The following is a 13891-nucleotide window of genomic DNA, read 5'->3' as shown; positions in this document are numbered from 1 at the left end:
GCTCTCTTCACATGAAAGGCAGGGGTACACCCTGGACACCAGTACATTTAAGAGCCACATATAGACAAACAACCACACACACTCCTATCAGCAATTTAGAATCCCCAATTAACCCGACAGACATTATTGAGGCACCCAAAAAAAACCTTAAAAGCACTTGACAAACATTGAAAACTGCACACAGAAAGACCCCTGCCTCCTTACTGTGAAGCAAGCGCTAACCACCAAGGCGCCGTGCTGCCCCTCATAATTACAAGTTATAAGGAAAAAACATCACAATATAATTATTAGACTACAATTACTATCCTCAAAGGCTCAAAAGCAACACATCATATTATACCCAGAACCATAGGCAAGAGGTATAATTAATCTGCAGTAAAATATGTCCAGTTAATGTGGAAAAAAATACAATGAATGTGAAATGACAGACAGATGTTGACATTACCATCAACAATCAGCTGTGAAGGGAAAATTCTTAACATTTTTTTATCCTGGTGGGTTCCTTTGACTGTTACAATAACAAAAGAAGTGTAATTGGCCTTATTAGCATATATATGCCATGTTCCGTATGTGTCTAAGGTACACTCGCACAATAAAATGTTACAGCAAATCCAAAAGACCTATTAACATGCTAAAAGAGATATTTAATATGTAAGGAGGCTACAATGTCTTTGCTAATTTGCACCAGCATGAGTTCACAGTTCCACTCTGCAGTGTTATCTTTGTTCCCATGGAAAAGAAGCATCTAATTAAAATCTATTTTTGTTTAGGTTTCTCCACGGAACAAACATGTAGAGAAACAGGAGGAAGGTGTTGGGGATGATTATAGGGCTGCAATATGTGACACTCTACATTTAATTCTCAAAACCTTTATGGAACAAACATAATCTGGTATTTTGTAAGGAGCCCCACACTGTAAGGTTCATACTTTGTGTTTTTCTTTGTAAAACAGTCTTAAGTAATTAAAAATGTTATGGCTATATACATAAATTATAATATGACAGACAAACACATTTATAATGCATTTTTTGTTTTAGAGTTACTTTATATTACTAGATAAAGAGAAAAGAGCAGAAACAGGTGCACTTGAACAGGTGCACATTGTTATTCTTAGAGGAGCTTCCAGCACTTCAAGACCAGACACATGGTCAGGTCAGGTTTGTTTTAAGCATACAGGGTGTATGAACTCTAAGTTTCAAACAGAAAAATAGAAAGGGCTTTTTTTCCCCCCCAAGAAGTTCAGAAAATACAGATTGACATTTACTGAAGTACTGACAACTGTTTCTACAAGTCAGTTATTTCAAACATTTGACCTACATTGTACTTCAGGTGGATTTGGCTCAAGGAAAAATAAAATTAGATTTGGCAGTTACCAGATAAATTCTGATTCGAAAACTTCGAGAGGAAAAAAAAATATATATAAAAATAAGAAAAAAGAAACAAAGAAAGGATGGATGGAAGTTTTGGCAGTTTTAAAATATTTTCTAACACAGTGCAAAGGAGGAGAGACGTCAGTGATTTTAGAAAATCAGTTCTTGCTCCCCATCATTCTTTGAAAGCCATTTACAAACAGTGAGACATTTCACTCTAGAGCAGATGTCGTCAATTCTGGTCCTCGAGGTCCAGTGTCCTGCATGTTACTACTGTCAATTAGATAAAAGGAAACATGTTTTAAATGTTTCCTTGCATCAACACACCTGATTCAAATTAATGGATCATCATTAGCATGACAGCAAGGTCTGCACAACTCTGTTAATGACCTGATTTGAATCAGGGTGTGCTGAAGCAGGGAAACATCTAAAAAATGCTGGACACTGAACCTTGAGGACCGGAATTGAAGACCCCTGCTCCTAAGTGACAAAATTATTATAAGTGGAAAGCCTTCAAAATAAAGTAGTTGCCAATCTCTGTAGGAGTAAATGTTACAGCACAATGTCACATAATGCTCTGACAATTACATTACATCTCGGACTCTGAATACCTAATTTCTGTTAAATGGTAAAGTTTGTAACAGTACAACTAGAAAAGACTTTATAAGTATGTTTTGGAGAGTCACTGGAAAAAAAGCATTTTGTCTTTCAATGACATGATGGCACAGCTTAGGCTAAGTTCATTCTGAAAAAACCACAACACATTTCAAACAATGTGCATTTGAAAAGTGACACCAATGTGGAGATATTTAACCATAATGCACAATGCCAAAATTGGTCAAAACCAAATTCAGCCAATCAGCACAAACACATAATGACAACTTCAAAAGAAAGTGGTAGAGTAAGATTTCTGGCCTCTCAACTGCTAAAGCTTCACTGAAACTGGGACATGATCAAAGGCACAACAACAAATCTATTGCACGATGGCTGAAAAAGAAAAAAAATAATCAAGCCATTGCAATGATTCAGTAAAAATCTTCAACCCAATTAACATACTGCAAGGAGGACGAACGAATAGCTGCAAACCTAGGTGAAAAGGACCACACCGATGTACTAAGCACAGCCATGTTACCCGGGAAAGCGGTGGTAAAAACACCCTCCATATGCTGTAGCTATCAGCTCCTTCAGCCGATCCTTGTCGAAATAGCTGCAGAGGTGCCGGCAGATGTTTATTACAGAATATGCCATATGTTAACATGATGGCAAAATTAAAAAAAAAAATCCCTGTTACGTTTACCCAATGCTGGGTTAATACAAACTGCTGTTTCCCTCGCAAAGAGCGGCAGCATGATTACGGCTGACAAAGTGGCTAGTCATTGGCTGAGACCCAAATAGTTTGTTGCTTTACATAAACTCCTGACACGACAAAAAACTTCACGCCCCTCAGAGTTGTCATGGATGTGAAATCAATTGAAACCAAACAGGCTGTAAATACATTAATTCTGCTCTGAAGTTGGACATTTTAAGATGGGAGTGAATGGAGATTGACTCACTTCTGTAACCAGCCTCCAGTGGTCAGTTGAAGAACTGCAATAAATCTAAGTTCTGCCCAAGAGTTAGACGGTTGGCGCTAAGGCAACACCTGATTGTGGATATTTCTGATGTACCTTCATCGCGCCATAAACAACCAATGAAATGTCAGTGTTTTGAAACAATCCCCCCACCCACCACCGTACAATTTTAATGAGCACAAGCTGTGTAGCTGTAATTCTACTGGCAGACGCTCGCTTTGAAGTGTGGAAAGTTGAAAATTTCATAACGTTTCAACCCATAACTCACTTTAGCAACATCCCACTCCATTCAAAGTGAATGAACAACATTTTCATTGAATATGCAAGTGAGGGGTTACCAGTTTCAATTATTTTTCAATTAATAAGTCAAATGTGTGTACACATACTGTTTTTTGGAGCTGATGGTGTCCTTTTATTCAACTAAACTTTCCTCTTAATGTTATTTTTTTTATCAAGTAATATGCAAATGTAATCTTCCTTTCTCCAGTTTCTGAACAATTAGCCACATGGTCCCTCAAAGCACAAACCTTTTTCACATGTACGGTAAGACCATTTTACTTTGATCAAATCTTTAACATTGTTAGCACTATCAGTTATCTATTATGTGAACTTTCCCTAAGTTTTCTGTGGTTGAGGGAATAAAAAGTAGTTTCTCCCCTTTCTTCTGAGATACACCTTAAAGAGTGCCAAATAGACCCCTATTGTTACAGAATCTCCATGTAAATGTCTTCTACTGGACCTAAATCAAATGTTTGTACTTTCTTTTGGAGAACATGCCCTATTACACTTCAGGTGTAACAGCAAATTGTTTGACCATTCAGATTCTGTGACCCAACCAAGAAGTTTAGCTGTATCTAAGGAGCAACAAACTTTTAATCTACAGTACACCTCTTAGATGTTCTATGTGTGAAGATTCTGTAACAATAGTGTTCATTTCTCGCCTGAAATGTTTCTGGAAACAGACTTTGGTCGATGGTTCAAGTGGTTCAAGTGAAAAAAGTAATATATTAAATAGTCTCCTTACATAAGCAATGCAGTTCAGAAAATGGAAAGAGCAAGCTGCCACCACGCTGTTGTAAACAAGATTTCTATACAAACAGAAAACAGCCAACGAAACCCGCTATCACCTCATAGAAAACTAGTTAACATGCTGTTAGCGACTTTGGTTCCCCATTAATGATTAATTGCTTTTCAGCTTAACCTTTCATGACCATTTCAACCAATGGAAAGCTAATGGAGCCAGCGGTAATTTTATAGCAAATGCCAACAATATCACTGGTATTGTTGTATTTCCCTTTCTCAGCACACTTTCAACACCACAAAATGCTTGTTCACATTCAGACCTGCAAATTGAGCTTCAGACCTCCGTGACTTGAACCGCCAGATGTTCAATTTTAAGATGTTATATATCTGTGCCTTGTGTGTGCATTTCGACCACATAACACCAGTTCCCACTTGGGACAAGCTGGTCAAAGATGTGTTTTTCTGTCTATCAAGAAAACATCATCATGTCAGGCTGGGTAGAACCCAGCTATTAAATAGAATGAAAAGCGCTGATTTGATGCCAGTGACACGGTCTGAAATGATGTATTCCTAATCAAACCCAGCTTCGTGCTCTTGGCAGAGGTGCCAGCTGTGTCACAGGTGCCTGCTCTGGATGTGCACAAATGGTCGCATCAATGTGTTCCCTGCACAACTGACTACACTGTGCATCACGCCCCATTAATTCATCTTTTTTCCCCCACCAGCATCCTTTTTTTTTTGGAAATGTCTCAATGATTATACATGATTACTTCCAAATCCTAAAAAGTACCCGTTGCACCTTTCTGAACTGTTTCTTGTTTATTATATAATTAGGGCAACTTTATCTGATTAGTAATGAAAGCTGTCTTCTGCCAGTCACACTAATTGGGCTTAATTCCCAGCAGCACCCCACTGCTTCAATGCAGAACAATACACATCATACACCACTGCTTTCTGATTTTTCCTCAATTTCCTGGCCACCATGAATATGTATAGTGCAGAGAAACTGAAATATCAATAAACGATTGAGACACATGTCCTGTGTGACAGCTTTTGTTTTCTCTTCTGGAGGAGTTCTACGCGGCTCTTACCGGAACTGTTGCCCATAATGGAAATTGACTCGTTGTTTGCCATCTGTCTAGGTGAAGGTAAACTGAGGGTCATATTGGTGGAATTGAAGCTCGCCTGCTTTCCGCACAGCAGCATGTTGACACTTCCAAACATATCCTCTTGGAAATCCAAGGAACCAGCAGCCTTGAAGACCACGGAGTTCTGCAACCTGTTCATCTGGATAAAGAGAAGTAAGAAGAAAAACTGGGTGGGGGTGGCTCTTTAAAATATATTTCTTATAAAGTAGCCCAATTATTTTAGGGTATGAATTTAGCATACATTATTTTAATACTGACCTCTTCAATAATTGGTAATGCATCTAGAGAGGTTTTCCTTATCAGGGCCAATGTGTCGGTTGCATTCAAGTCCAGAGCTGCAGGTAGCTGAAGCGGTCGGTTGGTTTACAGGAAAGAGCAACACAAAACATAGGAACTATTAATAAGAAAATGTGAAAATTAGAAACAAAAAAGGCAACATAGAATAAGGATAGAAATGGTGCTTTGAGAGAAAGAGAGATTTGATAGATTAGAACATACAAGTGTATCACAAATTCCAGTTAAAACCAGCAAGTGTTCTTGAAAAGTGTTGGGACATTATATGCTGCCATGATGGCTTTATTTCACATCGACTCGACAAGAAAAAGAGATGGAACATTGTTCCTCCAAAGGACATTTTCCCATTCTGCTCTTGATGACAGTGTTGTAGAGCAGCATCCAACGAGTCAGTTTAAAACCTCCCCTAGGTGTTCAGTTGTGCAGACTTCAGTCATTGACGCTGGCTTCTCTCCTTTTCTCAGTGCTGTTGTTGTTGTTGTTGTTAACACAACCATTCAGCAATGATTCTGCAAGGCTTAACAGTGAAGACTTGAAGTTATTTTCCATCTATCTGCTTGAGGCACTGAAGGGCTTTTCCACCACATTTTCTCAGAGAGTCTCTTATTTTATTTTCCATGTTTGAAATGGCCTGTGGGTTTAAATTGCTCAAAAGCCCTCCCCTACGAACTTCCTTCCTTATCACTTATTTATTGGATTTGCTGTCCCATATATTTTCTCTCAGAGATAAAGTCAAAGAAAAGTGCAGGCTTTCATCATCCCAAAGGGGACGGACAGACTAAAAAGAGTTTAAAAAAAAACATTGGTTCAGATAAATAATCCCCACCTGAGTGCACTGTGTTCACATTCTAGTAAAATCGTAAGAAAGGATGGACTTGATAATTACAGTCTTGACAGCTTAGACTGAGTGTGGCTTAAAATTATATTTCACTGTAAAAGAAAGAAAAATACATCAACATGATGTTGCAGTCGTAACACAAAATTAGCGCTGAGGTGTTGCTGGTAGTACTCATTAATGAAATTCAACTTTCCTTCATTCCTCTAACTCAGAGAGCCAGACAAGCATTACATTTTACTTTTAAATTAGTTACCAAATTGGCTGATACAAAATATAATTATCTTGATATTCAATTTATTTTAAATCAGGCAGGAATTATTGTTGAAGCAGACTGTGTGCTCACTATATTTATAAACTGTTTTTCTCACACCATATATTTGAAAACATTTTTTTATGTTAGAAATTACTTTATTTGGCCATTTATATTTGACTATAGTATTTGCATGTAATTTTTTGAGTATCTCTGACACAAAAGAAGACAGGAGGAGGTTTGGCTACACAGAAAACTACCTCACTACAATAGTATTTATATACATGTATTTGTCAGTGTTAAATTGAAGATATCGCAATCAACTTTTTGTGACCCATCAGTCTCACACCAGAACATGTAATAGCTGCTTTGATCCATTATAAGAAATATTGCTGTTTCACAATAAAACCTCAAGAATTGTAATATGACTCCAAAATATTCTATTCTATTCAATTCATAACCAAGGTTTACAAATTTAAAAAAAGAAAGAAAGAAAAAAAAATCAGTAAGCAAACTGAAACATTATTGTCTTATTGTGACCTACCAAGAAAATATGTTCCTATATGTTTTGAATTGAGACTGGGGCGTATGACCAAACCATACAGTTAAGGGATGAAAGTTAGCCGTGTACCTTAGTTTATTGGCTATAAGCTAACATGCTATTATTTTTAGTTGCTATCAAAAACAATCGAGGTGACGCTCCAGGATTCAAGGAAATGTTATTGTCATTCGCACCACATTTGCATGAGTTGGTACGAAATTGCTTACGTACGGTCCCGGACAAGAAAACGTTTTAACAAGTACCGGTAATAAAATAATATAAATAAGAAAAAATAAATAAAAGTAGAAGTAATAAAATGTAAAAGAGTGCAACAACCTAAGCATCAATATGGAGTGTAGATATAATAAATTATAATTTAAGCAGCAAAATGAAGACTTGATGGCCAGCATTGATAAAGTGACAGTGTCATAAATGATAAGCTGGTTATCAACTTTGTAACTCGGTTCAAATCTTGTGACTTGCTTTCTAAACATGCAGCCAGACCTATGAATTTATGAAAAGAAAAAGAAAACTGCAACCAAATATGATCATACTAAAAATATATCTGGAGTTGTAGCTATAGGCAGGAAGATAAGGTAGCAGAGAATTGCAATGATTCCTCGAATATTAAGAAAGGCTACAGGTCTGGATTGTGTCATCTCCTGAAAGCCTGTTTGGACCAGTTGTGTGGGATTCTTGTATGGTTAGGACAAGCATATATATATATATATATATATATACACACCGGTATATATATATACACACATACACACAGTGGGGCAAAAAGGTATTTAGTCAGCCACCAATTGTGCAAATTATCCCACTTAAAAAGATGAGATATATCTGTAATTTTCATCACAGGTAAATCTCAACTATGAAAAACAAAATGAAAAAAAAAAAATCCAGAAAATCACATTGTCTGATTGCATTTTTAAATGATGCAGGAGGAAAACTTCAATATATTTTGATCTCAAAAACTTTAGTTTGAGTAACTATGGCAATGTACATCAGTCAGACTCGACTGAAAACCAATTCAACCTTAAATTACTTTTCTAAATCCTGAATCCCATCTTCAGTATGGAGGTCATGTTGAATTTGAATCTTTATTGTCCAACCTGATGGAAAATTGTTCTTATCTTGCCAAAAGCAGAGACAACAATCAGACAGATAAACAAACAGAGCAGAAAATGTCTTATTATACTTAAATGATACATACAGTCTATGTCAGTCACTAGGAGTTCATAATGTTGATTGAACTAAGGATGAATGAAAAGGGGGACCGGAGAGTGTGTTCCAACTATAGGGGGATAAACTTCTCAGCCTCCCCGGGAAAGTCTTCGCCAGGTTACTGGAGAGGAGATTACGGCCGATAGTTGAACCTCGGATTCAGGAGGAACAATGCGGTTTTCGTCCCGGTCGTGGAACACTGGACCAGCTCTACACCCTCCGCAGGGTGCTCGAGGGTTCATGGGAATTTGCCCAACCAGTCTACATGTGCTTTGTGGATCTGGAGAAGGCATTTGACCGTGTCCCTCGTGTCATTCTGTGGGGGGTGCTGAGTGAGTATGGAGTCCGGGGCCCTCTACTAAGGGCTGTCCGGTGTCTGTATGATCGGAGCAGGAGTCAGACTTGTTCCCGGTGCATGTTGGACTCCGGCAGGGCTGCCCTTTGTCACCAATCATGTTCATAAGTTTTATGGACAGGATTTCTAGGCGCAGCCAGGGGCCGGAGGGGATCCGGTTTGGGAACCTCAGGATTTCGTCTCTGCTTTTTGCAGATGACGTTGTCCTGTTGGCTTCATCGGACCGGGACCTTCAGCATGTGCTGGGGCGGTTTGAGGCCGAGTGCGACGCGGCAGGGATGAGAATCAGCACCTCCAAAACCGAGGCCATGGTTCTCCACCGGGAACAGGTGGCGTGCCTTCTCCGGGTGGGTGGAGAAGTCCTGTCTTAGGTGGAGGAGTTCAAGTATCTCGGGATCTTGTTCACGAGTGAGGGAACGATAGAGTGGGAGATTGACAGACGGATCGGTGCAGCGTCCGCAGTTATGCGGTCGATGTACCGGACCGTCGTGGTGAAGAGGGAGCTGAGTCGAAAGGCGAAGCTCTCGATTTCCCGGTCAATCTACGCACCTACCCTGACCTATGGTCATGAACTTTGGGTAGTGACCGAAAGGACGAGATCGCGGATACAAGCGGCCGAGATGAGGTTCCTCTGCAGGGTGGCTGGACGCTCCCTTAGAGATAGGGTAAGGAGTTCGGTCACCCGGGAGGAGCTCGGAGTCGAGCCGGAGTCAGCTGAGGTGGCTTGGGCATCTGTATCGGATCCTCCTGGACGCCTCCCTAGGGAGGTGTTCCAGGCATGTCCCACCGGGAGGAGACCCCGGGGAAGACCCAGGACACGCTGGAGAGACTATGTCTCTCGGCTGGCCTGGGAATGTCTCAGACTCCCCTCGGAAGAGCTGGAGGAAGTGTCTGGGGTGAAGGAAGTCTGGGCATCTCTGCTGAGACTGCTGCCCCCACGACCCGGGAACGGATAAGCAGTGGAAAATGGATGGATGGATGAATGATCTCTTAGAGAGGTAACCCATGGGTTGAACTTTCTGCTTTTCTTGAAAATGATTCACTTGATCCTAAAAGTTTAAGTTTTATAAGAACAATTGTTGGCGTGTCTGGAAAAATCAGGGTTGAAACAAATAAGTTTGCCAACTCTGCAACTGGTTGTAATGGATTTAAATTTATTGTCTCCATTTATAACTCAGCTTTATCAGAAATAGTAGACATTAAAAAAAAAATCTACATTCAGTAATGTTTAAAGTCTAATTAGTAAGATTTTAATATGTAGGTGACCGTTCATAATAGTAATTGGGGCTTTTTCGATGTAGATTTCATAATAACTATAATTTCCTCCCATCAGACCAATCAGTGAGAACGCACTTACCGAAAGTGTTATCCTTCCAAGAGTTCTCAAAATTCTTCTAAGTGTGTCAAAGTTCCCATGCAAAGTTGCCTAAACTTTTATCAGAATCAAATTAGACAAGTTTGGATATCTGTTGACTGTGTGGGAAAACGGCGGCAGCTCACCTCAGAAAACACTTTTCTTGCATCCAGGTTTTGCAGAAGGACTTGCTGGGTGTTAATCAGCTGCTGTGGAGTGAGGGAACAGCTGACATTTTGAAAAGCTGCTCTCTCAGCCTGGCTGCTAAATTGGATATACTCATCCAGTTCTGTCCCCTCGCACAGTGTGCTCCTCAGATTGCCTGGACTCTGGATGCCCATCACCTGTAAAATAAATGCCAACTCAGGTAAAAGTTGGGAAGCAAAAAAAACTACATGCACTTTTAGATTGCCAGATATGTTGATAAAGACTGACATACTGAAGATTTCCTCAAACAAATTTAATGACAGATACACAGACTCCAGATTTTTATACAATCGTGACTATTCTAAAGATGGTATTTGTGACGACATTTGCCAAATATATGGATTTTGAATTCTGTATTGACAAAACATCTGGGCTCCAAAGAATGTGGCAATTTTTTTTTTTTACTTTATAAAAGACAGTATTGACGCTCAAACTCTCCTTTCCGAGCAACGATGCCTATTAATATATGTGTAGGAAGAATGTGGTTTTTTACTTTTTTATCCATAAAATGTGTCTTCAAGGCACAGGTTGTGTTAGTCCCAGGTTGTGTTATGAATGTATAATACATATTACAACATAAGATCTGATTTGCATAGAGTTTCCTAAGTTCCCTCTTTTCTTTCTGCTGTCACAACACTCGCTGTGTAATTTAGCATCTAAATTGCATCTCAGGTAGTGAGTTTCAATCAGATTGGCCAAATATATTATTGACCTTTAAAGTGTTAATCCATGACAGCCAACTCTAATCTTGTGATGATATTGCACATGTGGATATTGCGATAACAATACATTTTTGGTATATTGTGTAGACCTAGTTGACACAGATGTCCTGTCTTACGTTTGTGCCCTTAAGTTTTACACACTGAAACTATTCAAATGTCCTTGAATTTTTAAATATATTATAGATTATAACTAAATTAGCAAATCTCCCATTTGCTTTGAGGAACCTTATGTGTGACCATCACAGCACTGTTCCTCTGCCCATATTTTTGTTCCCCCTTAGCTTTTCATGGATATTGCTTTTATTCTAAATCAACATTATTATCAGCTGTTTAGAAATAGCATCATTATTTTGCTATCATCTTCTTTCAAGCATTAAATTTGCCCTGTTCCAACTTATGATTTGAATGTGAAACAGGTGTGAAATCAAAATAGATGTAAGATAACAAATTAAAAGAAGTTGAGATAAAAAAAAAGTATGCTCAATATTGTCCATTTGTGGGGGGTTTCGGATTTAAGGGTTGCATCTGAATCTCTTGCTAATTGGGTCGAAAGTGTTACAAAGACTCAAGAAAGCTTTAGCTCAAATTCTTCCCAAAAGCAATTTTTTTTTGTTTTAAAAAGAAATAACATTTCTTATATGTTTCTGCAGGGCCATTTTCTCTGCATTCTGGCTAATAATCTTTTAAGACATCTTCATTTGTTTAAAAACACAATTTATTTCCGGCTTCACTTATATTAGGATATACAGTATGATTCTCCAGTGCTGACGGTATTCAAAGGTCTGGCTGTGTGAGATCAGCATGTAAGTGACAGTACTGCTGTCTGGACCAGTCTCTGCAGCCACCATGGGAGTCTTTTGAGTCATTGTAAAACATATTTACGCATCCTTGTCACGGAGACATAATTACCTTCCTGCAAGCTTATCTGATAATACCTGATGCGTACAACACAATCAGCTGGAGAGCATTTACAGAAAATACACTCATTATTCTTATTGGCATCCATTTCATACCAAATTACCTACTGTTGGCTGTTTCAAATTACTTTTTGTCAGCGCTTTGATGAGTAAAGTCAAGACGAGGAGTCCCGAAGGCTGCTCTGAGCCAGGGCATTTCAGTTTTAAATGTTAGAGCACAGCACTGTTGACAGATTTGGTCTTCTTTTTTTTTTAATTTTGGAGAAATTTAGTCTTTTAAACATCCCAATAACATTTAAATCCTGCATTTAAATGGCTGGAAGTCCTTCTGGACGCAGAGATTTTTCAGTTTTCACAGTGTAAAGAGAACAGTCTGGAGTACTTACTGGACTGAACTGGACCTCGGCATTCATTAGGCTTTTGACGACTGTTGGTGGAACAGATAAATCCTCTGTCAAGTATGCAGAGAACTTTTCATTTTCTCTGAGGATATTCCTTAGGATGACTGGTTGACCTAAAACAAAAAAAATGGAGATATAACTTTTTCAATCTTCCTTCAATATAATCTTCAGCATTTGCATACTGATATGGACGACACAGAGGCTACCCAACTCTTATTTTTCTAGTTTTGGCCATGAATTATGTTCCCTTACCCTCAACACTCCAGATATTCTGCAGCCTGCCTTGTAGCCTTTTGTCTGTCTTCCTGTGTTTGGTTTCCACAGCACTGTGTACAACTAAGAATGCATGTGGAAATGTGTCCAATTCACGTATCACCTACTCTAATAGACACCTGCCAAATATGGAGGCGAGCCAGAATAAAAGGCCAGGAACCTTTCCATTGTGGAAGGTGATTTATTCTGTTCTTGTAGGACAAGGTTAAAGCTCAAGTCTGCTTAAAAATAAAACTGCTGCAATGCTGCTTGAGAGTAAATTGTTCTGCACCATGTTAAAACGCTTAAACTGACGGCCAAATTTAAATGCCAAGGGAATTATAAGCGTGCAGAATCTGATTTGGTTCTTTTATGTGTCTTGCTTATACAATCTGATGAAGTCGGAGCATATGGCGAACATTTTAAATTACTTTAGTACAACAGCATGACATCTTAAGCTTGATAGATCAGACCCACATCTAAGGAGATGGTGATTGGTGTATCTGCAAAGCAAATTTAAATTTGTAAGCGGTGCATCTACAATTCTAGCCTACGACATATTATTAAGGAAAAAATCAAAAAGTCTGCAGTTGGTTCTTAATATATTGCATTTATATTAATGGACAAATTAAAGATTTTTGGAAAAATTGCTTTAATCTAATTTCCCTTGTATCTGCAGCAACGTTTCCACTGGACAGCACAGCTCAGTTCAGGTCCGTATGGTACAGTTTTTAATGTTAAACCCTGACCTAACTTGCTTTTCCAGTGCCAGGTGTGTTAGTTAGATGTCTGTAAAGACCTCTGCCATGCAACAGTGCCGGATCATACCAGTCAACAGTCAATTAAAGTCATAGGGGAAGGAACACAACTCAGTTAAAGAAGCACACAATGCTTTAATTCATGTTTTCTCTTTTATATTTGTTCACTTTTATGTCCCTGCCATCAGCGAAAGCCAGCTAAAGTAAATTTTGAGCCCTGTTCTGATTCTCCGTTGTGATAAACTTGTATCACTCACTTATGACGCACATCAGTAACAATAAATTTAGGTTACAGAGGTAAATGAATCATTGGCACAGAGAGAAAGTGAGACAAGGACTTTTAGTTGGTCTCTTACTCATCGATAGGAGACTGTTTGTGCTGCTTTAAGAAAGGACAACAGTGGAGGGAATCCAGCGTATCTCATTCTTTCAAAATGATACAGCTTGTATTTATGTCCATGTAACATGGAAGAAAAGGTTCTTTGTTGACCAGTCTATTCACTATCTTTCTAGCACTCAAGAAGTGTATCATACTTAAACCTGGATGGTACGCTGTGCTCACAAAAAAGTGCTGTACAGTACCAAACCATTCAGTACTGCTTGATGGAAGATACTTTTTTTTGTCTCTTTTTCCTGTCCCATCTCCCCCCTTAAATTCAATTC

At 38.8% G+C, this 13891-nt stretch overlaps 1 protein-coding gene across 1 annotated transcript in view; it reads right to left on the bottom strand.

Moving 5' to 3' along the window:
• The window catches only part of LOC133420618 (phospholipid-transporting ATPase ABCA1-like), a 278328-nt gene that overhangs the window by 244519 nt on the left and 19918 nt on the right, over positions 1 to 13891 (bottom strand). Inside the window, exons 6-9 of the mRNA XM_061710356.1 lie at positions 12204 to 12331; positions 10118 to 10315; positions 5371 to 5457; positions 5056 to 5251 (exon numbers count right to left, since the gene is read on the bottom strand). Coding sequence (XP_061566340.1) covers positions 5056 to 5251; positions 5371 to 5457; positions 10118 to 10315; positions 12204 to 12331 — 609 coding nt within the window. The remainder of the gene's footprint in view (positions 1 to 5055; positions 5252 to 5370; positions 5458 to 10117; positions 10316 to 12203; positions 12332 to 13891) is intronic.

This window comes from Cololabis saira, chromosome 20 (genome assembly GCF_033807715.1).
Source record: "Cololabis saira isolate AMF1-May2022 chromosome 20, fColSai1.1, whole genome shotgun sequence".
In the NCBI taxonomy this organism is placed as follows: domain Eukaryota; kingdom Metazoa; phylum Chordata; class Actinopteri; order Beloniformes; family Belonidae; genus Cololabis; species Cololabis saira.
This window is presented reverse-complemented; position numbering and strand designations above follow the sequence as displayed.